General features: G+C 41.6%; 1 protein-coding gene across 2 annotated transcripts in view; it reads right to left on the bottom strand.

The window, feature by feature from the left end:
- The window catches only part of epha3 (eph receptor A3), a 96970-nt gene that overhangs the window by 21844 nt on the left and 50325 nt on the right, over positions 1-24801 (bottom strand). For both annotated transcript variants that reach the window (XM_080478238.1, XM_080478239.1), the window contains exons 5-11: positions 22501-22860; positions 15337-15461; positions 8764-8926; positions 8446-8551; positions 8056-8120; positions 6524-6649; positions 2490-2675 (exon numbers count right to left, since the gene is read on the bottom strand). In XM_080478238.1, the coding sequence (XP_080334364.1) occupies positions 2490-2675; positions 6524-6649; positions 8056-8120; positions 8446-8551; positions 8764-8926; positions 15337-15461; positions 22501-22860 (1131 nt within the window). The remainder of the gene's footprint in view (positions 1-2489; positions 2676-6523; positions 6650-8055; positions 8121-8445; positions 8552-8763; positions 8927-15336; positions 15462-22500; positions 22861-24801) is intronic.

Below are 24801 nucleotides of genomic sequence, written 5' to 3'. Positions count from 1 at the left end.
TATTACTCAATTTTTTCCTACTCTTTGTACTGCATGGATTGTCACTAAGGGCTGTAACACTTTTACTTGCAATTACACTGAAACAAAAAGTCATCATTTAAACACAGTCACAGATCAGTTAAACACCCTCCGCCCACACCTACTCCCTACAAGGCTGTGATGGATTGTTCCGTTTTCCAGCGAACGTTTTTTTTTTTATAGCCGCAGCCGGGAACACACACACCCGGTTCCCCCCTCCAGTCCTCCGCCCTCTTCTCTTCCCTTATTCTCTCTTTCTATCCAACTTTGGCAGCAAAGACAAAGGCTCCAAAGCCCCTTTGTTCTGTGAACCCGAGTGCAAGTGTGTGTGTGTGTGTGTGTGTGTGTGTGTGTGTGTGTGTGTGTGTGTGTGTGTGTGTGTGTGTGTGTGTGTGTGTGTGTGTGTGTGTGTTCCTACAAATATGAAGCCTGTGGATCAGCCAAAAGCTGCAGCAAGGTAAATGGGGTGTGAAAGTCTCAGGATTATTAAGAATTAACAGGAGCAGCTTAATAAATCACCCTACAGCAATGTGTGCCTGTGTGTCTGTGTCCGTGTGTGTGTGTGTGTGTGTGTGTGTGTGTGTGTGTGTGTGTGTGTGTGTGTGTGTGTGTGTGCAGGTATGTGTCTGTGTGTGTTGCAGCATATCAAATGGACCTCTGAAAACTGCGCCCTGCACTCACGCTGCCCTGACTCGGGCACATGTGTTAAGGGCATCCCTCTAAATGTCATGTAGGCACGCACACAGAGGACTGGGTTTTGGGCGTCCCCTATTAGTCTGAGCAGCACATTAAACTTTGTCCTGTGTTATTACTGCACTTCTCTCCGGCTGGACATCAATAGGAAGAGTGTTTCAAGACATATTAGGTAAGCAGTCTCAGTGATGAGCGATCACACACACACACACACACACACACACACACACACACACACACACACACACACACACACACACACACACACACACACACACACACACACACATATTACTAACAGGATGTACAGTGTTCCAAGGCCGAATGAAAGTGAATCTAAGAAAAAGCTCAATACGTGAGGGAATGTGCTTCTCGAGCAAAAGTCTTTAATTGTTCTTACTTAATACGACCTTCGCCAAACATTTAATCCAATGTTTTCGCGTATAAAAGTTATGCTTGAAATAAGGATATAACTGACCCAGCTACAAAACAGGGAACATGTAATTATTGTATTATTATAATGCATTCCACAGTAATATCTGTTCATCATGTTTTGGTTCGACATGAACCCTCTGCTTTCCTTTGTACATATTTGAAATAACTACACATAGATAAGGTAGGGTAAACTAATATTAAGAGTATCTGAATACATTAATATAATAGGATATCTTTCTATTGAACATAAATAAATAAGGAGAGAAAAGCAAGGGATCATAATCCATAGGTACTCAACGGTTTGTCTTCATTCATTTATTTCTCCTTCCTGACACAATGTGGTTTCAATGACTTGTCTGTCGCTGTTTGTGAATTGCATGTTCATTTTGTATTTTTCATTTTGGTTCTGATTAGAATAAGCTGAGTATTTCACTGCATGCAATGGGTATGAACTCAAGAAGAGCAATTACGGCGCTGAGTGTAAGCCAGAGAGAAGTGAAGACCAAAAGACCTAAAATCAAGGACAACGAAATGAGGGAAAGTTCTTCAGGTATTTTATTCTACTCTTTAGAATAACCACACTGGCAGAGCTACTTAACAAGCCAAGTGCCGCAGGGAGAGATAGAGTCTGGGCCCGTTTCTCAGCGACAAAGTTCAGACTCATTATTTCCTTTTTTCTGTAGTCTTTCCCTTTTAAAGAGGCCTTCTGTGTGCTAATGATAGTCTTATAAAGAGGCCCAGAGGGGAGCGAGTCAGAGATATGGATTTATGGATTTATGCCCGCTTTGGACACAGGCTTTGATCAGAGCACATTGATCTGCAGAGATTTACACCACAGCAACTCAATAAAACTCCTCCGCTCTCTCACAGAAGTGTCGGCCACTTTAGGGCCATTTGTCAAAGACAACTGCAAATCCAGAATCGGTAGAAAGACTCTCTGGAGACGGCAAATTTGGGATGGAAAGTGAATGCAAATGATCTGTTCGCTTCTGTTCAACATCATGTTTCCTGAAATTTGAATTGAATTTTAGGTCATATCAGCACCGCACAGCGTTGAAGTGGTTATTATCCTCACCTCACTTTGAGAGTAACTCTGGTTCTAGTCTGGGTACTCGCACAGTACAAAAAACATGTGCATGAAGTTGAGTGGCAACTCGAAATTGCCCATAGTTATAATAATAATTACATCAAATATGTATTGATTTTAGGTTAAGCAGTAACTAACATACAGACCATTATTACACAAGTATGATAGATATATTTTAGTTCAACAGATGAAGTCATTTCGACAGACTGTTTCCCCTTCAGCGTACTTTCAAGGCGAGAGTGATGCATTAACTTACTGCGTGTTACCACGCCTTCCAGCCTGATGATGTTTGGGTGATCGAACTGTCCCATGATTGACGCCTCAGCGAGGAAGTCTCGCCTCTGTTTGTCTGTATATCCTCCTTTGAGGGTCTTGATGGCCACACAAATCTCCTTCTTGCTGGGCAGCTTCAGTCGACCACTGCACACCTCTCCAAATTCACCTGCACATAGAAAAAAAAAGAAGAAATGTAACAGAAAATTATATTTTGGGGTGAGAAATAGGTATAAATGTAAACAATAAGAGTCAAAAATCATTCCAAAACTGAAAAATAATGTTGTTTTAATAATTGTAAAGGCCCATGTTTTAACCCCTAAAAGAACAGATACTGCTCAGTCGTTCGCGGTCGCTCTAGTCGAACTTCAGCGAGGCCGACACACCAGCTATACTTGCCCTATAAGTGTATAGAGAAGTCATGTTCCATTGGTCATGAAGGGATTACGGGCATCACTTAAACGTGCGGTTACCTCGGGAGACGTACTGCACAAAGATCTTGAACTTGATTTAGTGAAGTGGTTCAATTGTTGTTTTAGGTGCGATGATGTATGATTTTCACAGATGCCTGTCAGCGGCTGAGCAAGACGAATGCACGGATTAAAAAGGATCTCAGTGATTACCTCCCTGGTGAGGTAATCACCGAGTTCTTGATAAAAATCAAATAACTTCAGCTTGAACCAAAAGCAGCTGCCGAGGCTTCTTTTTGAAAACCACAAGAAGTGGCCGAGTTACTCTGATGCTTAAGTCCTCACACTGGCTTCTGTTATCATCATTCAAACAATTTCAAAGAAGTGTGGCTTATCCCTCACTCAGTGAGGAAGAGTCAATGCACCACCAGATGTTTTGATGTTAGTCAACACTGCTTATTGATTGCTTATTGATTAGGCAGACAACAGCTATTAATACCTATCAAAGCCGTGATACCACAGACATCATTTCATACATCCAGTCATTTTCAGGTGTTGTCCTTTACTACCAAGTGAGCTGCACGTAGTGCTGCTCCTGCAGCAGATCCAATGTATTATTCTGTTGCTTTTCATGCTTGTGTAACTGTTTTAATGCACATCATCAAAGTGATTGTAGGTTTTGTAAATCCTTTTTCCCTCTCCATTCATTTCCGTGCCACTGCTGTATCTCATTAATCCTGTTTCTTCCTTTTTTTTTTTTTTTCCTGGCTCTGCTCTCTTCCTCCTGCAGTCTGCTCATTTTATGAAACACAATGAATGACCAATGCTTACAAATTGTGGCACGTAAATAAACTTGTCTTGCCTCCGTCATGACCTAACTCCAATCAGTCAGGAAATAGATTTGTTCAGTTTGGGAGAATCGCAGCAAAATCCAAAAAGCACTTTACAAATAGCAAGTCCCCGCGGAACAGACAGAAAAGACAGCGGTGTGACCTTTCCAACTATATTTCTATACGCCGAATCAAAATGCTCCATGACTGAACATCCACTTTGGGAGAGCTCAATTAGCATTCCTCAGTGGTGACGGGATGTGTGTGTCTGTACCTCAGTGTGTGTGTGTGTGTGTGTGTGTGTGTGTGTGTGTGTGTGTGTGTGGGTGTGTGTGTGTGTGTGTGTGTGTGTGTGTGTGTGTGTGTGTGTGTGTGTGTGTTCAGCTTCATAGGGTGATTGTCCAGTGGAAAGTCAGCCCAGCGACAGGCTTTTGGCTGGACTGCACAAGAGGAGAGGATCTTGCATATTTTTAGGAGTGTGTTCTAGATCATATTATATATGCATCGTGAGCATGCTCATTGCGATGTGATGTCAGAGCTCATATGTGCGGGTCAGTCTGTCCATCAAGAACAATCACATCTATAAAGCAGCTCTGGATCAGTGAGTGCAGGTCAGCCCCTGGTCTTGCAGCAACGGGGTCTGGAAGAACTTAAGCCAGCATAATTACAACCTGTCTAAATACCAAAAGTATGCCTGCTTTTTCCTGCTCCGCTCAGTTTCTCCGGTTCTCAGCGGTGGACAAACGTGCCAGGCCATCGCACCTTTTTATGTGGTCACTGTGAAAAAGAAGATCTCAGTCTAATAAGGCTTGATTAGGGACACTCACTCCTTTCCTGTTATGAGTGGAGCTAGGTATTCCACTTTGATGTCAAAGTCTGACCCATGTAAGCAGAGCGGCGTGTGTGTTTCATGTCTTTTAACACACAATCACCGATTGGCATGAAGATCAAAGTCCTGTTAAGATGTTTGACGAAGACAGATGGAGGTTGAGGCACGGATGAAGAAAGAAAGAGGTATGCTGTATACAGTTCACAGTGCTTATGTGGTTTCATAGAAATCACACAGATGGGTGGTACTTTGCATTGAAGCTGACGGACACAAATGTTTACATCACGGCTTAAGCTTTAATGTTCACCTCTGGTGTTCTGCTTACTTTTCCAAAAGTTAACACAGATTAACAAAAGCAAACTCCTTCCTTTTCTCCTCTCCGTTACATTTGCATCTCCAAATATAATGTTTTTTTACGCAGTATTTCCTTGTACTGTTCTCAAAATGTTTACTAAATTTCCGTTCACATTCCAAAACTAAAATGCCTAATAGTGCTATTAAAAACCTAATTTGCCTTGTCAGCCGCTGCTGTCATTTAAAACGTCCAGAACATAACTTCACAGTTCTTTCCCACATAAAAATAGACGCATTGCATAATCTCATGTTGAACTTTATATCGGCGTGGAGAGGCACTAAAATACATACATGTTGTCTCAGTTATGCACTGTGCACATTAAAAATGTATGGCACACTTTAGTTTATGTAGCCTTCTTTTAATGGCCTGTGATCAAGCAATAACAGTTTATAAGGATGATGAAAAAAAAAAAAAAAAAAGGATATACGGCATTAAATCTTAACACAAAATGTGCATTTCCAATTATGTAAAATATGTTTATTACACTTGTCTTGGTGGCACTATTCCATAAAATGCACGGTGACAGTGTTGCTTGAATAAATTATAAAGTGATGTGTAGAAGAAGAGGGCTTTATTGTCATTTGCATCATCATGCAGTGAAACAAAGAGGAGTGAAAAACCTAAGGAGCAGGCTCCAAAGCATTGTAACAGTCAGAGAAAAAAAAAAATAATAATAATAATAATCATAAAACAGCTTAAAACAACAGTTACAATAAAGAGATAAATCTAAAAACTAGTTATACACAACATATTTATCTGAATATCTGATTATCTGGGAAACAATTATCAGCCAGTGCATTACTGTAAACCTAAAAGATCGCAAAGTTTTGTTTAAGATAGACTATGAATGAAATACTTTCTTGAGTGTGGAGTAGTTCCTCGTAAAGCGGAGTGTTGGACTCAGCCTGTCCCGACAGTTTTACAGTGTGAAGGGCTGTTTGGACTCCGGAGACTCTTTTACTGTGTGTTCAGTCTCGTTCTATTCTGAATATACTCAACATGAGTCATAAGGCGTTACCCTCCCTCGCTTCTGCTCTCCTGCTCGAGTTATCGGGGAGTATCAGGGAGAGGGGAGGAACATTGTTTTAACATTGCAATTACTTAACATCAGGAATTCTAAATGATGGTGATTTTATTTTCTTATGATGAGTGTAGCGAAAGACATGAATACGAGGAAGTGAAAGAGGGAGAGGAGTCGCAAACAGCTGTGGGTATTCTCATTTCACCCTCCTTCCACCCACCATAGGTGAGGTCTGGTGAGAGCAGACATCAAGCTGGGGCATTAAATGCTTTTTCACTCCCAGCTGTGAAACGTATGACTAGCCTGCTGCTATGAAAATGTGTATAGGAACTCGACATGCACCTAACTTTTCCTTTGTGTGCTTGCGCTCTTGATATGTCTTTGTCTTTCAAACAGAGCATGAAGGTGTGACAAAGTCAGAGAATGTAGATTTGATACGACGGTGATGCAATATAAGCATATTTTTTTTCCCCATCTTGTGACTCTCCAGTAATGTCATTGCTATAAATTTAAAGTAAGTTTCAAAAGTCTGATACAGCAAAAAAAAGTTGCACCTGGGTGTCTGGTCTTACCTGCTCCTACAACTTTATCAATGGCAATACAGGAGGCATCCAGCTCCTTGGCGAATTCATGCACAGCCTGGCTGGGGTCCTCATATGTGTGGGGGTCCACGTAGGTCCGGATTCCCGGTAAACGCACTACAATAGCAGGGAGAAAGTTGCATCATTTAATCACCATTTGAAAAGTCTCTGCCTCCCCCAGTGTTTCACAGCGCCCTCTTGACCTCTGAATGTGTGATTGTAAACTGTATAAGCAAGTGTGGATGATAAATGGCTGCACAGTAAAAACCAAAACTTTGAAGATGATATAGTCCCGAGTGACTCACTAATTAGATTTCAGTGAAGAATTTCTCGAAAGGCACAGGTCATGATGAGCTATCAGCAGTAGCCCCCGATACAGTAAATCATGTACTGGAATAACAGTTACATTTTTTTAAGACTGTAAAAAAGAAGACAAGCCTCTGAGTGAAACTGTTGTCATGTGTTTAAGTAACTCTCGTAACGGAAGCCACTTCGACTCGCGTTATCAATCTGCAGCTGATCTTACAGAACAAGACACTATGCGACATCTCTTTTAAGATGATGAATGAAATTAGATCAAATAAACAAGTACAGAGATACAAAGTCTAAAAAAATAAGAGTTCATTTTTTAAAAAAACATTTTACTGTATTTCACACAGCAGGTCTTCCTTTGTTCCCTTTTAAATAGTAGCCACTACTGAAAAGACGATGACTTAAGAGAGTCTAACACTTGTAGTCAAATGCCAGATCAATGATTTAAAAAAGCAGCAACTTAAAGGAAGATAATATCAGATATGGGTTAGGTTAGATAAAAAAAAAAGTGCTGCCCTTTATGCAATACAGCTGCAGTTTAGTGTTCCCTGCATGCCAGAATTTATGCTCCACATCTGACCCATTCTAACTATTCAATGAGCACCAGGCACATGTTGCTCAGGAGTTCTGAAGCTGATGCCTGGGTCAAGGTTGAAGGTAGAACTATTGCAAATAAATAACGATTTTAAGCAGATAAGACAAACAAGAAGAAGTCCATATAGGGAATAGTACTGTAATCGAGCTTCAGCTTGATTTAAAACTATACAAAAATGATTTAATTGTGAATAAAAAAAAGGAAAAAAGTCAAAAGAAATGATCTTCGTCGGAACGAGTGGAGGGTAAGAGGCAATTTTAACATCTTCCTGCAATTGTCAGGATAAAACTTGTTTCAATTATGAATTCCTCTTTCAGGGCTGGTTTGTATAAAGGCCAAGAATCCTCTTTCTCAAACCACTTGTTTTGATTATTGTCTTCTCATATGACCAAACAAACCAAAGTGAAGACGGAAGCCACTTCCAGCTTGGAAACATCTGCTCCAAAACAACCACTGTCGGTCAAACATGTGAAAAAAGCTCTGGACAAGCCACGCCTGTCCAAACGAACCCTTAAACTATCCACAGTGACGCTACCTACTTTGATTCACTCTGAGGAAAAAGCAAAGTGACGAAAAGACAGATTAAAGTAGGACGGAAACAGAGTCTGGTACTTACAGTGGCCGTTTCCAAAGTGGAGTCTTTTCTCATCAGGATGTTTGGATTTGCTGCGGCAACAAAACCTGCCAATCCAAACAGAGGAAGATCAGAAGTGGTGCCACATCTCCCAGTAAGACTTCACCCACAGACCCGGCCCGGAGAATAGCAAGAGCTGCGTCTGTGTGTGTAAGTTCCTATGAGCCATAAGGGGAATACTAAGTCTTATGATGTGTCGATACAGCTTATGGAAACATTATTCTTAGAATTCATTTAGCTAATGGTTAAATGTGCCTAATCTCTCATCCAAATCAACTGTCAGTGACCTCTGAGGAAGGAGAGTGAATGGACATCATTAAGAGACGATGACCATGATCCGGCTGACATTTCCAAAACGAGCGTTGCACAAACCTGCCGATGAGTACGTAGAGCAGCACAGTGAGCAGGATGATGGCCACGGCGGCTGAAATGGCAATCAGAACAACTTGGCTGCTCTCACTGGAGATCGAGAAGGCTGCTAAAAGACGGAGAGCAACATCTAATGAGCAATGGTGACTTTGCTGAGATTACAAAACCAAACACAACATTTCACCAGCTGTGGATAGTCATGTCAGCTGTATTTGTTCATTATGTATTATTTATTGTACCGGAAAGGTTACATTTTGAAATCTGTGCCTGTATGTATGTAAAGACATAAAGCAAAAAGCCTCCAGCGTGTGTTCTGCTTACAGTCAGGGCTGGTCTCAAACTGGAAAGTAGGACTGCTGGCACCATAACCAGCCGCAGTGCGAGCTCTGATCTGCAGCAGGTAGGCAGTATTTGACTTCAGACCATTCAGGGTCACATTACAACCTCGAGCACGGAGGATGGTGTAGCTGGTCTCCTGCTCTTCCTGTAAGACAAGGAGGACAAAGAAACAAGATGGCAGGGTTACCAAGGAGGGAAGGAAATGCCAGTCCGACATCTGACATTAGAATAATAATAAAAAAATAAAAAAACCCTCATTCATGAGAATGTATTTATTTAGCGTTGGTTGGAACTGTTCGACATGGTTACACCACATGGATAATAAAACACTGTATACACCACGAGCATGTCCATTTTCATGCACATTCCTATTCCGGCATTCATGCACACAAATGCCCCAGACAGCTTGGCAGCTTTCTCCACTGTCTGATGAATTATGCCCGTTATATTTTATGACTTCTCTCCTACTGATCTGAACTGATAAAACAACAGGAGGATTTACACACTCGGCCTGCATTCAGCACATTGTTTCCAGATGTGGAAAGGTATAAAAAGAGCCAGGAAAAGAAGACAGGGCAGTGTGGGCGGAGGAAGAGGAGAAAAGACAGACATACAGTAAGTCTTACACAGAACAATTCCATATTATCTTTATTTTATTGTTTTCATACAGAAATTGGGAGTTTATGCAGCAATGAGAGTCAATAAACTGATGAAATATAATTTTCACTTTGCAATGTCAACACAAAAAGGGAATTATCACTGAATGTCAGCATGTCTCTGCCTGATAAAAAGTCCAGCCGTGTTCAGTATAAAAAAAAACTTTCATTACCGTCAATACATATCAATACTGACGGAATCCTACGCTATGAATCTAACTCAAACTGAGGGAAAATAGGACAAGGCCAAACCTAAATCTTAATGACAACCTATTAGAGATGGCTTCAACAATCCTGAAAATGAGCTACATGTTTCACAACGTAGCCAAGCTCATAAAACTCATTCAAGGCCAAACCTTGTCCAGGCACTGTCAAATCCTGCGTTTATAGAGGAGGCTATTAACAGGCCCTCATTTGAACAGGCAATGGCATCATCCACTGACACACACCGTCAGGGTCCAAGAGAAACTTCACGCCCACTAATGGAGTGGATCAGAGTTTTATGGCGCACAAAGCTTTTTGAACTGGGATGTGTGTGAGGAGGAAACTGATACGCCAGACCTGCACAGGGACAACTCTTCATCGCGGCTATAAATCTCTCGCAGCTTGTCACTGTTCAGTGCTCAGGACAGCATGTGATCCCTGAAAATCGCTCACAGGTGTAGCACAAGCACCTTTGTGTTCGTGTGTGTGTGTGTGTGTGTAGTGAAAATACAGATACTCACACAGAGAAAGACAGTGAGGTCACATACGCACAAACACACACACACACACACACACACACACACACACACACACACACACACACACACACACACACACACACACACACACACACACACACACACACACACACACACACACACACCTCTTCTGTGCAAAACGTAACATTGCCAGTTACAAAGTCATTAACTATCTAATTATCTGTGCTGTGTGTGTGTGTGTGTGTGTGTGTGTGTGTGTGTGTGTGTGCGTGTGTGTGTGTGTCCGTTCGTCCGTCTGCAGAGCTCTGGTGGAACTTAATATGGCCTCTTTGCTGTGCTAAGCTTTGATAGTGTAAACAAAGCTGCAGCAAATTATAGTTTGTTAAGCACAGAAAACACACACACACACACACACACACACACACACGCGCGCGCGCGCGCGCGTGCGCGAGCGCACAAATGCGAATGGATGCAGACCCCAAAACAGGAGACCAACAGCAGCAGTCTTGTAAATACAGAGTTTCGGCCAGCATTCCTTTCGTCAAAGACTAAATAAACAGCCTAAATTAAAGCGGATTTGAAGTTCTGTCTCTCTCAGCTCTTTAGATTATGGTGATAAAACATGCAAAAATAATCAGCAAAGTGTATTCCCACAAATTCTATTTTCACAAAGTGCTCTTGGCAAATCTTTATCTACTGCAGAGCGCCCTTCGGATGGTTAAACTGACGGGAACGTTGTCCAGCTAGCCTGGGGTTTCCAAAAGATGAGGCACGTCGCTTCTACTTCTGGGAATCCTTCTGGTTGGGAATTCCCGAGACCATCACCAAACCTTCCTGAAGCGTTCCCATATATGGGGATAGGAAATAAACAGCTCATGTTAGACACTTGAGAATTGATTTTCTCACTGTGATATGGTGATGCTCTGGTAAGAGAAATGTGGGTACGGTTGAAGGAAAAAAAGAAAGGCTAGTTTTTATACATTTACAAAAAATGTTAGGCTGTTTAGTCCTGATATAAGTTCATTCAATCGGAAATGAACCAGTATAAGTAGTACGCATTGGTGTTAATTCCTTTCTGAAATATGTTAGATCCCTGCTTTAATGTCTGATTTGCAAACCTTTCCCATGAAGCCAAACCCTGGTGGACACACCAACTCTCACCCACATATCAAACGGGGCTTTCATTAAAAAAGCAACCGGGAACTTCCCAGGTCTGCTCTTGATATTAGAGTGTGTCTTAAGCCTTGTTTACACAACGTTTTCAAGTAAAAATGCAAAACTTGCATTGCGATTTGGGGGTCTGTTTACTTGACAACGATGCTTGGAGTCACTCAAAATGACATTTTGAAAACGGCTCAGGAGGTTTGAACCTTTCAAAAACGCTCTGACTCCATCTAAATGGGGGGAAACGCAACTTTTCTGAAACGCTACGATTACGCATGCGCACCACTGCCGCAGTAAATAGTTCTGTGTATGCGCGGGAAGGTTTCTTTCATAACAATCAAAGTGTTGTGTGCCGTTCACTTTTAAATTTAACAGCGCTTCTCCGATGAAGTGTAGATTTAATCCATCATCATCTGAATCACATGTGGAGACACGTTATTTCTTACAAACGATCGATACTGAGTGGTCCCTAAAATGACAAAGAAAGACAGTTTAAAGAAGTGTCAATGTTTACAGCGAACAGTTATCTGTGTGCATCTGTGGCTGTTTTTCATTACTTATGACCAGCATTCACTAGTGGGCCCCAAATGAAAATTACGTAATTTACAGCGTTTCTGCTGTTTCCATGTAAATGAACACTGTTTTCAAACCATTGCCATGTAAACGCAAAACTTGAAACAGAACAAAAATGCAAAAATGTGGCGTTTTCACTCGAAACATTGTCACCTAAACGGCACCTTAATATGGTTTTCTTTGAAAATCTAACTTTGACGACCTCGGAGCAAACTAAAGTGCAGGCGCCTCCATGATCTACAGCACAGAGCCCAAGTCAGGAAAGACTGACTGAGAACAAACAGTGTAAAACTCACTGACACAACACTAAATTTATTCATTTCCTGAGAGCTTGCCTGGCAGTAGTTTCAATTCTGCAGCACGATGTTTGTATTTTCAATTAATTCTGTTCATTGGCTAGTAGCACTCTCAAGTCCATGCTTCTTTCAATTAAAAGAATTAACAATGAAAATCCAACAATTCTTGTTTACAAGGGAGTCTTCCTCCCATGTGGCTTTGCAGAAAGGAGAACAAAAAGACACATTTGCCTTGCACACTGTTGCTTTCACAAGTCTTATTTGTTACGTTAGACACAACAGCTGCTGCACAGCATTGAAACACTTTTGCACAAATGATCATTTCAAGGGTTGTTCTTCATTATAAGTTGGCAGGATATGTAAAACAAAAAAAAAAGAAAAGAAAAACTGTGTTACTTAAACATGAGAAGGCTAATAAGCACTGAGGATTTACAGCGCCACATTAAGAGGCCAAATGACTTGTGACAAATAATATTTCTGTTCTGCCTCTAGTTAAGCTCCCTGCAGAGAAGGCAATGTTTATTTAAATTCTATTGATGAAATATTTCACCTTTTATTAGGTCCTCCTAAAATGCTCCCTTGTGTTGCTTCTTTTACAAAACAGCATACCTGTAATTGTAAAACGTTGCTTGTTGCCAAATGTCTTGACTCTCAGAACGTATTGGTCCACTGAGGATTCCATTTATTGGTATTTAGCCCTGACTAATGTTCTGTGGTTGTTAATAAAAGCTTACATTTTCGATAGTGACATAAGCCAGACTGGACTCAGTGCTTACATTGCTATCTGATTACAAGACTGTCTACATCGTGGATGTCTGTTTTAAGCTGGTGTAAACACAGACAGTGAACACCACAGCAAAGCAGGACGTTTAGCTGACGATACAAATTTGAAGTGTTAGTACAAAGTATTCCCTTTTTAATCTGTTTCAGTCTGCTTTTGTCTTCTCTTTTAGCAGCGTGTTTATGCCTATATGCAATTACATCCGTGAATGTCTGTGTATGCGCCTCTCAAGGCTTCTTTTCTATTTCCAAAGTGAGTCACGGTGTGGTCTTGGTGTGCAGAATTCATGCTCCAACGTTTGTCCTCCTGTGGCCTTGATCCTTGGCACGCCGGATGCCTCCGGCGTCTCTCTGCCTGCCACACGAAAAGGCCTTTATCGCGCATTGTTATCGAGGTGGGGGTCTGTTCGGGTTGTCCAATTTTACCCTTCTGCATGGAAGAGCCTTTTGTACGGGGCTTAAAATCCCGGGGTATATATGACTGTTGAGGAGAATCCTCTGGGAACTTGATTAGTTTGTATGTGTGTGTGTCTGTGAGTGAGTCTCCATTGTGATGACCAAAGACCAGAGGTTTTTCATGAGAAAATGTCTTCTTATGTCTTCACCCTGATAACATCCCAGTGTCCCAATGTTGTGGAATATGGATTTATGATGAGTGAGCAAGTGTGTGTGATTGGACAAGCACAGTTAAGTATTAGTCCTACAGTGCTGCTCTGACCTAGTATCACCCATTAACTTTCCCTCACACTCTTCTGCAGCCTTGCTTTAAAATCTTAGGTAAGGATGGCTGAACAGAGACCAGAGTTTAGAGAGGAAACAGCTTCTGTCAGCCTACTAATCAAGAGATTAGGGGCCACTGTTGGCATTCAAGCAAACTGATCTGCAATGCGCATATACATATACACACACACGCACGCACACACGCATGCACACACACACACAGACACGCACACACACACTGAATCTGCCAGAGTGATTAAACTTGCATCCATGGCTAATTTCACCATCAAATGTCACCCATAGCACAGCATTGATGCTGAAAGCCAATGTAATTCGTTCTGCACTAATTTCCCTCACAGAGGAATGAGGGACCCCACAGATGCATTTACTGTCTGCCATAAAACTTGTCTCCATTAAGGAGCACACTGGAGAGGAGGACAGCATGAGAGAAAGGAGGGAAGATGGAGAAGGGAGATGAGAGGTAAGCGAAAGAGAAGGCGGCGAGGAGTAAAAGGAAGGGGTAGATGGGCGAGAGAAAGACAAACAAGTAGAAAGTGTTCAATGGAAGACATACATAGATTCAGACGTGTTACAAAACAAAACAACTTTTCTATTTGTGAGATAACCATTAGCAAACTAATGTAGTGTGACTCATTAAAAGCCAAATATTGTGTAAATTGAGAATATTCTTTCACAAAACTATACAGCAATGTAAAGAAAAAACTAACATTAACTTTTTAGGATAACTTTTTCTAGGCCTTGTGTGGTGACATGGAGATTCGAGAAGTGTACTTGGGATTGTGGGTTTACAGGTTTGAATCCCACAGCTGATGCGTCACCACTGTGGCTTCCTGAGCAAGACCCCGTCCTCGAAATAGGATTGGTCAGTGCAGAAAAAAAGGAATTTCCCCAAGGGGAATGATAAAGTATGATTAGTTTATTAGTTAAACCTGTGTTCTGAGGTTGACGGGTTTGATCTTTATCAGCTGTGACAGCCCACTGCTCCTACTACATGAAACTTTGACTTGAATGAGCTAAATTCAAAGAAAATCTTTCCAAGGGGATCAATAAAGCAATACAATAATATGAAATTATTATTGTAATGCAGATATTAGCATTTAACTGAGCCTTGCACAAATATCTGGAAACAACGCTGTGGCCACACCTACATGTATTCTGCATGCTGTTGGTGAATTTTTTTCTTTTCCATAGCAGCATAATCCAACAAAAATAAGAGAATTATGGAAATTGTATCCAGTCAATCTAATAACATTGGAAAAGTACAGAAAGGTTACGGTTAGGTTGCATCATTTAATCGTTTTATAACCTTCAAATGTGCATGGAAATCTAGTGTTTTTGGATCAGAGAAAGTCTGCAATGCTTTCAGTTGTCTCTGCTCGGAAAAGACTGGATTGATGTGTGGGCCTCAAATGTGGAAGTGTGAGTTTCAGTCTATCCTCCAAAGAGAAATAAAACAGTACCAACTATTTAAATCATCATCCACTTTTCTGCATTTATAGATGACATAGGTAGTATGGATATGTTGGAAAACAGCACATCGACCTCTCACCAACTTCACAGAGAAAAAGATTTCCTTATTATGGTTGCATCCTTGTTTTCACCAGACTGAATAATGATGCATCAGTTTTCTCATCTTCCTACCTTTTCGTAGTATTTGATCTCGTAGTCGAGGATGATACCATTGGGTCTCTCTGGCTCCTGCCAGGATAGTGAGACACTGTTTCGAGATGTCTTCTCCTTCCTGATTACGGTCACTGGAGACGGAGCTGGACAGGAGGGACAGGGAGACACAGAGAGATGGAGAAAGAGAGAGGAAGTTCCTTTAGAGTAAGGTTCACTGGAAGTTCAGTCCCCGGTGTTGAATCCTGGCAATTGTCTATGGTTCCTGTAGACCTAATTCACTTTGTTTTGCGTACACGTACGCAGAAATCCCACCGACACTCAGGCAGATTCAGACATCCAAACCCTGTGCAGGCACTACAGTAGACAGTGTGAAGGCCAGCTGACCCAGCCTGACCCCACTAAAACTAATAGAAATCCACTCGACAGTTTCCATAAATCTATCCTGAACTAACATATCACAATTTTCCATATTCTATACCCACTTTATTCAAACCAGGATTGTGGAGGCTGGAGTAGATCCCAGCTGACGCTGGTACGATACACAATGGACATGTCACCTGTCCATCAAAGGGCGAACAGAGAAACAGGCGAGCAATTGTGCTCTCTCTCTCTCTCTCTCTCTCTCTCTCTCTCTCTCTCTCTCTCTCTCTCTCTCTCTCTCTCTCTCTCTCTCTCTCTCTCTCTCTCTCTCTCTCTCTCTCTCTCTCTCTCTCTCTCTCTCTCTCTCTCTCTCTCTCTCTCTCTCTCTCTCTCTCTCTCTCTCTCTCTCTCTCTCTCTCAGAATCTTTGTTGAGTAAAATAAAACTTTGCTGGCTGTGTGAAATGACAATTTAGTGCTAACCAGTGAATCCAGGGCCAACAGAATACATTTTTCTCTGTGACCTATAGCTTTTCCATGAAACAGATGGGTATAAATGCAAACCAAAGTAGCTTTGATCTTGGGTTTCATAAATCTTGATGCGATACCGTTCAAGCTCAGGATACTATAGGAATGAGAACACTCGGAACATGAGCAGTTCCGTTTTTTTTTTTTAAGGTTTTCCAATACAGAGATAATGCAGTGAAAGCTTCAATACATACATCATTATGAAAAAGATTGGTTTTAAAATGAGACAGCATCTCGGTGAAATCAGTATAGTTTCGTCACAATATAGATCGACAAAGCTATGCCTGGTTGCCACTTAAATACAAACCGCCTCTTCATTCAAGTTTTACACGCAAAAAGACAAGACCTTGCTTAAACTGCAGGAAGGAAATTTCTCACCAGAGTAAAGAAGTTTGTCCTTTTTTTGTCCTGTCTATTGTTCCATTATATTTTAGAAAGGCTTGTTATGTTTTCTATTTGAGATCCCATAAACCATCCACGTCCCTTTGTCTCTTCGCCGTGCCCATGCCTTTTGGTTTGTTGCTATTCTCCCTCTCCAGTCCTCCTTGCCAATCCTCTACCCATGCATCGCCTTGCCTCGGGGTGTTCACATGGTCCCAATCTAGTAATTCAGCACATCACTCCTTCTATCAAGCCTTGCACCCCTCCCCGTTCTGTGTCTTTCTCTACACTCCTTTTCTCGTTTCCCTTTTTTACTGCTCTCTAATTGCCAGGCAGCTCCGGGGCCAGCCCGGCATCTGAGGCATCGACTTTTAATTTTATTAGACCACAGGAAAAAACATGTTTGTCTTTGAAATGTTCAAGCCTTTCTTGATTGAGATTATATGGCTGCAGAATGTGTCTGAGTGTGCGCACATATACTGCTGTGTGTTTCCGCGGGAAGTTATTTTTTTTTCTCCCGTAATGAATCCAGATGGGGAGAATCTGTTTCTGTATCCCCTGCTCCTCCTCTCCGCCTCTCCCTCTGGTTCTGATAGCGGGGTGAGGCTGTGCTTTTTATTGGCTCTGTGGTTTATGGTGGTAATGATTTACTGTGTCTGGGTCGCTCGGAGGGAGCTTTCGAGTTCCTCTCCTCCTCTGTTTCCCTTCTTGGTGCTTCCTTTTCTATCTTTCTCTGCATGTCTATTGCCGAACACTTAATTTGCTGTCACTCTCTGTTTCTGTCTGAGGCGTAACTGTAAAACTAATACTGCGTAAAAAGCCTGTAATGGTCTTAAAAACTGCCTTTCTGTGTCATTCGATTGCGTATTGAGGTAAATGAAGCAGCTCTTAAAACATATTTAAGTGCCCCATACAATACTGACACTCTTGGTAGTGATAGATTACTGGTGGCGGTACAACAGTATTAAATGAAGAACAGATGTTCATTGGGTGAAAACTATTTCTCAAATGTAAAAATTTCATCATCATCCATCCGTCTTCTAAAGCACTTCATCTAACTGAGGCTCATGAGGGGCTAGAGCCGATCGTAGCCGCCTATGGCTAAATGAAGTGTACATTGTGAACAGGTTACCAGTACCTCACAGGATAAACACAATCACACACCCTCAAGTTCCCACCTACTGGCAATGTGGAGTCACCAATTAACTTCAAATGCTTGTTTTTGGACTGTGGGAGGAAACTGGCTTATCAGACCAAAACACACACATGCTCAGAGAGAACATGCAAACTCCACACAGAAAAAAGCTTCAAACCTGGGCTTCCACCGGGTTGGTTCTTAAAGCGATGGCAGTGCGCTAACAACTACATCACTTCCTCATCATATCAATGATAAAGCAGAAAGGTGTTTATTTAAATGGCCTGTGCCTGTGTTTCCTCCATCCAAACCCACCTGGCCGAGTTCAACCACACTTGCATGCTCACCTCCTCAATATGCGGATCACAGTTGCTCTGTTGTTAGCATAGTTATGACAACAAGTGGAGGGCAAAAGGAGGCGAGAGGAGGAGAGCTATCTGACAGCACCTTGACAGCACAGCCAGGACACACTGCTTCTTCCCAGGGAAACACTTAATCCAGCTTTTAACAGCTTTGGCATCTCAGTGTGTGTGTGTGTGTGTGTGTGTGTGTGTGTGTGTGTGTGTGTGTGTGTGTGTGTGTGTGTGTGTGTGTGTGTGTGTGTGTGTGTGTGTGTGTGTGTGCGTGCGTGCGTGTGTGCATGCGTGTGTGTGTGTCTTTGAGAGAAAGTGTACAGACGGGTGGGGCGAGTGCACTGACATACCTAATCCTTGTAAACTCTGAGGGCTGATGGAGAATGTGCAGCTGCAGCCTGAGATATTTGTTGTGGAGTGAGGGGGCTGGGAGTGTGTAGCATGCTGACGGTGGGCACAGTGGGAAGTCGGGTGTTTGTATGAGGGGAAATCTATGATATGGGAAAGACTAAGACCCATCTCTTGTGATGATCACTGTGACATTAAGAGGGTTCTCAATATTCTGAGCACGCACAGGCCTCTTAATGTTGATAAGCCCCCTTCAAACCTAATATATTTTCCAGATAGTGGCAAAAATCCCCCTGATCCCATTATAATGCAAAGATTATAATGGTTACTAACAGAAGAGTCAGATTTGTTAAACTTGTTTGGCTCTTTCACGTAGAGCATCCTTTAATTAAAATTTGTGTGTTTTTCATCTATTCTGTGTTTTTTCTGCATTAAAAATGTTATCTGGGTCCTCAATTCAGTCATGTGGCAGAATACACACTGACACTCACACAAAAAAAATCTATATTTACAACTCATCTCCAGTTTGTCACTTAAAAGAGGTCATGCCTGTCCTCTGTCACTTATGATACAGTCCAGCTGTGGCAACACAGGGCAAACACAGTAGATGTCTGTCTATATATGCAATGTGTGTACAAACAACCTGTCACATTTGCATAGGCCGTTCTCTTGACAGGTTCTGCTTAAGACAGTTTACATAGTGTCTCGATTGAGTGTGTTTGTCTTTACACTGTGCATGTTGGATGTGTATCCAGTTGTTTAGTTTGCACTCTTCGAACTGCATCCATTCAATTTATCATCCTACATAATGAAAGTTATACTGTGTAAACACTCGTCTCATTCAGGGAAATCAGTCTTTCACGGAGTAAGTACATCATGACCTTCACAAAGAAACAAACAATATGGCATGCAGTGATGCTTGTTTGAATGAACAGGTGTCACATTATGATGAAGGGACAAATGCAAAACAATTACAATATTTTTCTTTGTCACTAGATAATTGATAATCAAACCTCTGCTGGTATGAATGTTCCTTCAATAACATGAACATTTTTATTTCATCAATGCAACCTTCATTCCCATTTTACTCAGAATAGGCCGCCTATCCAACATGGTCAACGGTTGCACATGTTCACGCAGGACTGACACAGAAAGGCAGATAACTGACCTCACGTAGCTTTTCTTTGTTGTGGGGCAACAGTGCTAATCACTGCTCCGGCGTGCCACCACCAGTAATCTCAGCACAGCAAAACAGAGGTCTAAGTCAAGAAATTACTAGGTTTACCGCTATAATCTCCTGTTTTGTCAATGAGGAGCACACCCAAGTCTGAGGGTATTCTTATGTGCTGTCATACCACCTGAGGCACCACTTTACCTTTTATTAACTGCTGGTTTCGATTCTTTCTCAAAGTAAATTCCCCCCACTGGCATATCGATGCTACTAAACACAAACTGATGTAAACTGGTACGAGAAGGAAAGGGAGAAATGGATATCCTATATCTGGATTTAAATCAAAAACAAGTGAAGGTCTTGAAGCATTAAAAGTCTAAATGCATTAACCTTCCAGGTATACCTGCTCAGACCACTCTAAATTCAAATCTGTTGCCATCTGCCTATCATCACTGATGTGATGGAGTCTGACCTTGCTGTATGACAGCTTATGAAAGAAACTCCCATCTGTTCACTCTGGTCAAAAACAACCTTCCAAGAGCTAAATCATCCTTCAACATTTGGAAGAAGAAAGCTATACCGAGAGGAAGAGGAACTCGTAAATATGAGGAGAATTGATGGGTGTGGGTCAATTTTGGAAAGAGACAGGTTGAAGGAAAAAAGACTCAGTGTCCAGACACAAAGATACATGGAAAGCAAGACCAGAGTGAAGTACAATGATTGACTGGGGAAATACTGAACTGGCACTATAAAACAATTACCAAATACAAAAGCAAATTGTGCTTCAGATCAGCAAAGAGAAGGGGGGAAAAGAAAGGATAAATGAGTTAAGGAACCAGAGTGAGACCTTTGTACATTCCTTGCTAGAGTTTGGGATTTCTGAGGTTAGGCACTTTCTCCTGCAGCCAGATTTATGTTACCCTTTGGAATTTTGCTGCACTACTTTTCTTTTTTTTTGCCTATTTCACTCTTCTATGCAATAGAAGTGTGGAGAGATATCGGTATAAAAAGATTCATGGGAGTTTTAGGAGCCCATCTTCACGTTAAAAGACCGTTAAAGGACATTTTTTTTCTCCTTCCATTTTTTTTTTTCCCTTCACGAAGAAGGAAGATATTTGATCCTCGTCGTTAAACAAGAGAAAAGCGGCCTGGGTCTGGGCTTGTAAATGTCCAAAGCTGATGGCTGAAGTGCATATGTTTTTGGGACAATAAACCATAGGCCAGTCTATTATAGGATGAGGATATTCAGATGGAGAGGGAGAAGAAGGGTGAGAAGGACATTATGGAAGTATTTTTGAGCTTTCTATACACGCCTTACAGAGTTCCACTTCTCCCGGACACACAATCCCTCAGGCTAACTTACTCCTGAACGTCATTGTCATTTTGCCCATCTAACATTAAAGACAGCCAGAGGGGATCCAATCAGCGAGAATATGAGAGTCGTTCAACTGAGATCATGAAGTGATTCATCATGGTGCTACAACTTGCAGAGACACAAAAGACTTATTGGAAGTGTTTGTGTTGAAGAAGACTACTATTAATCCTTTGCCCGATAAATTGCTGAAAATTAAGTGTTTCCTTCAACTATAGCCAGAGAAGCAGAAGTGCGGCCTAATCAGCCTGAGCACAATATGAACTGTTGATTGTTTTAGCGAACGCGACAAACCGCTGATGCTTCTCCGAATGGTTTGGGGCCAGGTTCAAGTTGATGCATAAGGTGGAATTGAAAAAGACAGAAAAAATACTTTCCAGATGAATAGGATCAGGGATTTACTCACAGTCAAATCAACTTTTTAAATCGCCCAGAGGATATTCTCTATTAGAATGCATTAGATTTGAATCTACACACAGCATGTTTGACAGTTTGAAGGTCTCAGTCCTATCGGAAAATACATGGCCGCCCATTATAAGCGCATTACTGATCATATCTACCGCAGGATAACATTTATAAGAAGACAGAGTTTCTGTCTTAATGTACGCAGCCTCTCTGTCGACGTGAAGATGTACATAAAGTTGATCTCCGGAGAATTTAAATCAAAACCTCATCAAACACACAGCTGGGCCAAATGTCAGTGGGCATGTTTGCAATTCATGAAAACTCCAGATTACTTGCTCAGTGATGAGACCAGACTAATTGATGAGCCTCGAGGATGATTACTATCAATAGGCTAGTTCACTGCAAATCATATTTGTGGCTGGGAGCATGTTTGAATAGATGATAAGAGACAGAGAGGACAGAAACAAGCTGATCAATGTTGCTTCTCGGTTAATTACATGTTTGTCTCGGTTTATGTTCTGATCTAATTGCCCCTCATTTTTATGGATTATTAGTGATCCCAAAACACCCGTCTTTATAATAAAACATTCAAGTGAACTGAAACAGTCAATGTGGATGAAATCTATAATGTAGAAGTGCCTATACAGTTTGCACATGATCCTTGGATGTGATAAGCTCCCTATAAATGAGTAGGATTAATGTATTCTTAATGTATGCTCATTTCTCGGAGCTTTTGTCTGTTACAATGCATTTGGGAAACACGCCTTAAGCTTAAGAACACTCAATTCTGCAGTGATCTGAGCCTCAAGATGCTTTTGGGAAACAGGGTTCAGGTTTTTACTTTAATCTATATAAACACAATTTACAACTACTCAGTGAAATGATCTGGCAGAGTGACATATAAAATAAAAGCACGGCTCAAAGTTGCTGACTTTTTTGTTTTGATTGTCGGAGTGGTGTTGTCACGGAGGGAAAGTGGTTAGCCTTGTCCCAGAGGAAATTATAATGCTATCTCTTTGGCTCAATCCAAAAACGTTCCTGCTTTGTTCAGTGATGAAGCGGCTATGAAGACCGATGAATTGATATTTAAATGGAAGCCTCTCGATACACCCAGTGGCCGTACAAACTCACCAGCTTGGTTGGTCGTGATGGTCACAGCGGCGTACTGTCTCATTTTCGGGGCCAGTGCCGACACACCATTCTGTGCTTCGATCTCAAAGGTGTAGTTGGTGTGGGCTAGCAGGTCGCCCACCGTCACCGTGGTGTTGTGGAGGCCCGCGGCTCTTGGCAGGAAGCGGACATTGCTCCTGCAGGGCTCACAGCGCTGGGTGCCACTGTTGCTCCCATTAGCGGCGACGCCGCGGCAGCGTTTGCAGAGGACAGTGAAGGTGAGGTCCCTGCGACCTCCGGTGTCCTCAGGCCAGCTCCAGTCCAGGATCACAGACGTCTCATTGATGGAAGAGATCACATTTCTGGGAGCTGAAGGAGGTCCTGGTACAGAGAAAGGAGAGAAGGGTCAGGGGAGATAAAGGAAGAGGTTATGTGATAAGCCACTTACAGGCAACTGGCGACCCGTCGGCCACATGCAAACCCTGTATCAGTTTTCTTTAAAGCCCGCCAACCAATTTCCAAATATCAATACATAGTTGGTTTCACAACTTATGGGATAAACTTGAGTTTTTTTCATATCTCCAACTGATTTAATGGCAATAATAAAGCGAAAATTTCAATGACATTTTTTCGATTTTACTTGCTCATTCACAAACTTGGCTCTTTTCGATGACGTTTGCAACCTAGGAAAAGTTGACGTTCATGTGATGTCTCTCTGTGTGTACACTGCTGTTGAGAAATGAGATTGGCTTCAGTGCCCCTGAATAAAAATGGATAGAATATGGATGGATTGACCAGCGTCATTGAGTCCATCCTTTGAGGATCATGTTGACATTACTGTGTGCTTTTGTGTTTTTCCTTCCAGACCAAAATGTGGCAAGTATGTGCTGTGAATTGGACCAGAGGTGCTCCAAATTCTCTCACTCCTAACAACGTGTGACAGTGAAATCCTTGTGCTGGGCCTTGTTTATTATCTTTGTAGATCGTGTCAATATTTTAAAGTGGCCATCTGTTCTCTGTAGGACGAGAAGCCGTTTTCGTCTGAATCCTCTTTTTTCCCCTCATTTTTTCAGTTTGAAATGTAGGTAACCGGCTCACTCACTTATTCTCTTTTAGGGCTAGTTGTTGATAGGGGAAGAAAGAGATTGCTTTGTTTGCTATTTTGGTATTTTCACGTTGAAGACCTTTTTCAGGTAGTTATACTTTAATAAAACAAGAAGTTTTTTGCATTATTGGAGAGGTTTGGGCTGCAGTGGCTGCCGCACTGGTTCAGTGTATCTCTTTTTGCATGCAGGTCTCCAAATTGGTAAGTAAAAAAAAAAAAAAGAAAAGCCTCTGTTAGAATAAAAAAAGAAAAAAGTGCATGTCTGCCACACTAAAAGGCTGACGTATAAACACACAAACATCTCGAAACAGACAGATTTCCAGATTCCCCGTCTAAGTTCTATGACTAATTATACAGAGGACAAAACAAAGCTGCCAAATAACTCAGCTGGGAAATTGAGGAGGCGAAGGAAGCAGTTAGATTGAAATGGGCTTACTGGATTGTGTCTTCAGATGAAAAGCTTTGTTTAGTTTGCTCGACGAATTTACTTCACCCTTAAACTATGTGCAGCTCCCATCCAGCAATCTTCACTACAGTCTTTTATGTGTTTGTGCGAGACAAATCAAAAGAACAATATACCAGAGATTCAGCCATAAAGAAAATCAGATAATGAGATCATTGTATCCACAAGTCTCATAAATCCAAACTGCGGACTTTTAAAGACTTTTTTCTTTTACAATGCAACATATCCAGGATGACTTTGAACTTCAATAACAATAGTTTACCTACAAAACAGTTTTACTGAGTGAGGAAAATGACTAAAACACCAAAATCTGTAAATCGAGGAAACACTTACGAAACCAATTACGGAACAAAATAAACCAAGGAAGATAGTCACGTATAATTATAAACTGCACTGGCCATTAAATCTTTCAAATCTGCATCTCCATTTCGAGTTTGCATCAGCGACCGCTTTCACAAGGCACACATGGAGGTGATCTACAACTGCAGGCAAAAACTCAAACGTTTTGGTACTTAACATGTTTGGATTCAATACACATGCCATTTAAGAGGTATGTGATTGTTTCCAGTGTATTTTGCAGCATGACATACATGCAACTGAGGTCATAAAAAGCCTCATCAAAAACAGTCGGAACCCGCAGAGTCACTTTTAGTGCCTCCATTTTTAGTTCTGTTTTGTATACGTAAGCTCCCGCCCTTCACGGGTTCACATGTTCTGTAACATTTATAAATCACAGGAAAAGGCAATTTACAGT

This window comes from Lipophrys pholis (genome assembly GCF_963383615.2).
Source record: "Lipophrys pholis genome assembly, chromosome: 13".
NCBI lineage: Eukaryota > Metazoa > Chordata > Actinopteri > Blenniiformes > Blenniidae > Lipophrys > Lipophrys pholis.
Note: the sequence above shows the minus strand (reverse complement) of the source record. Positions and strands in the feature narration are given on the sequence as shown.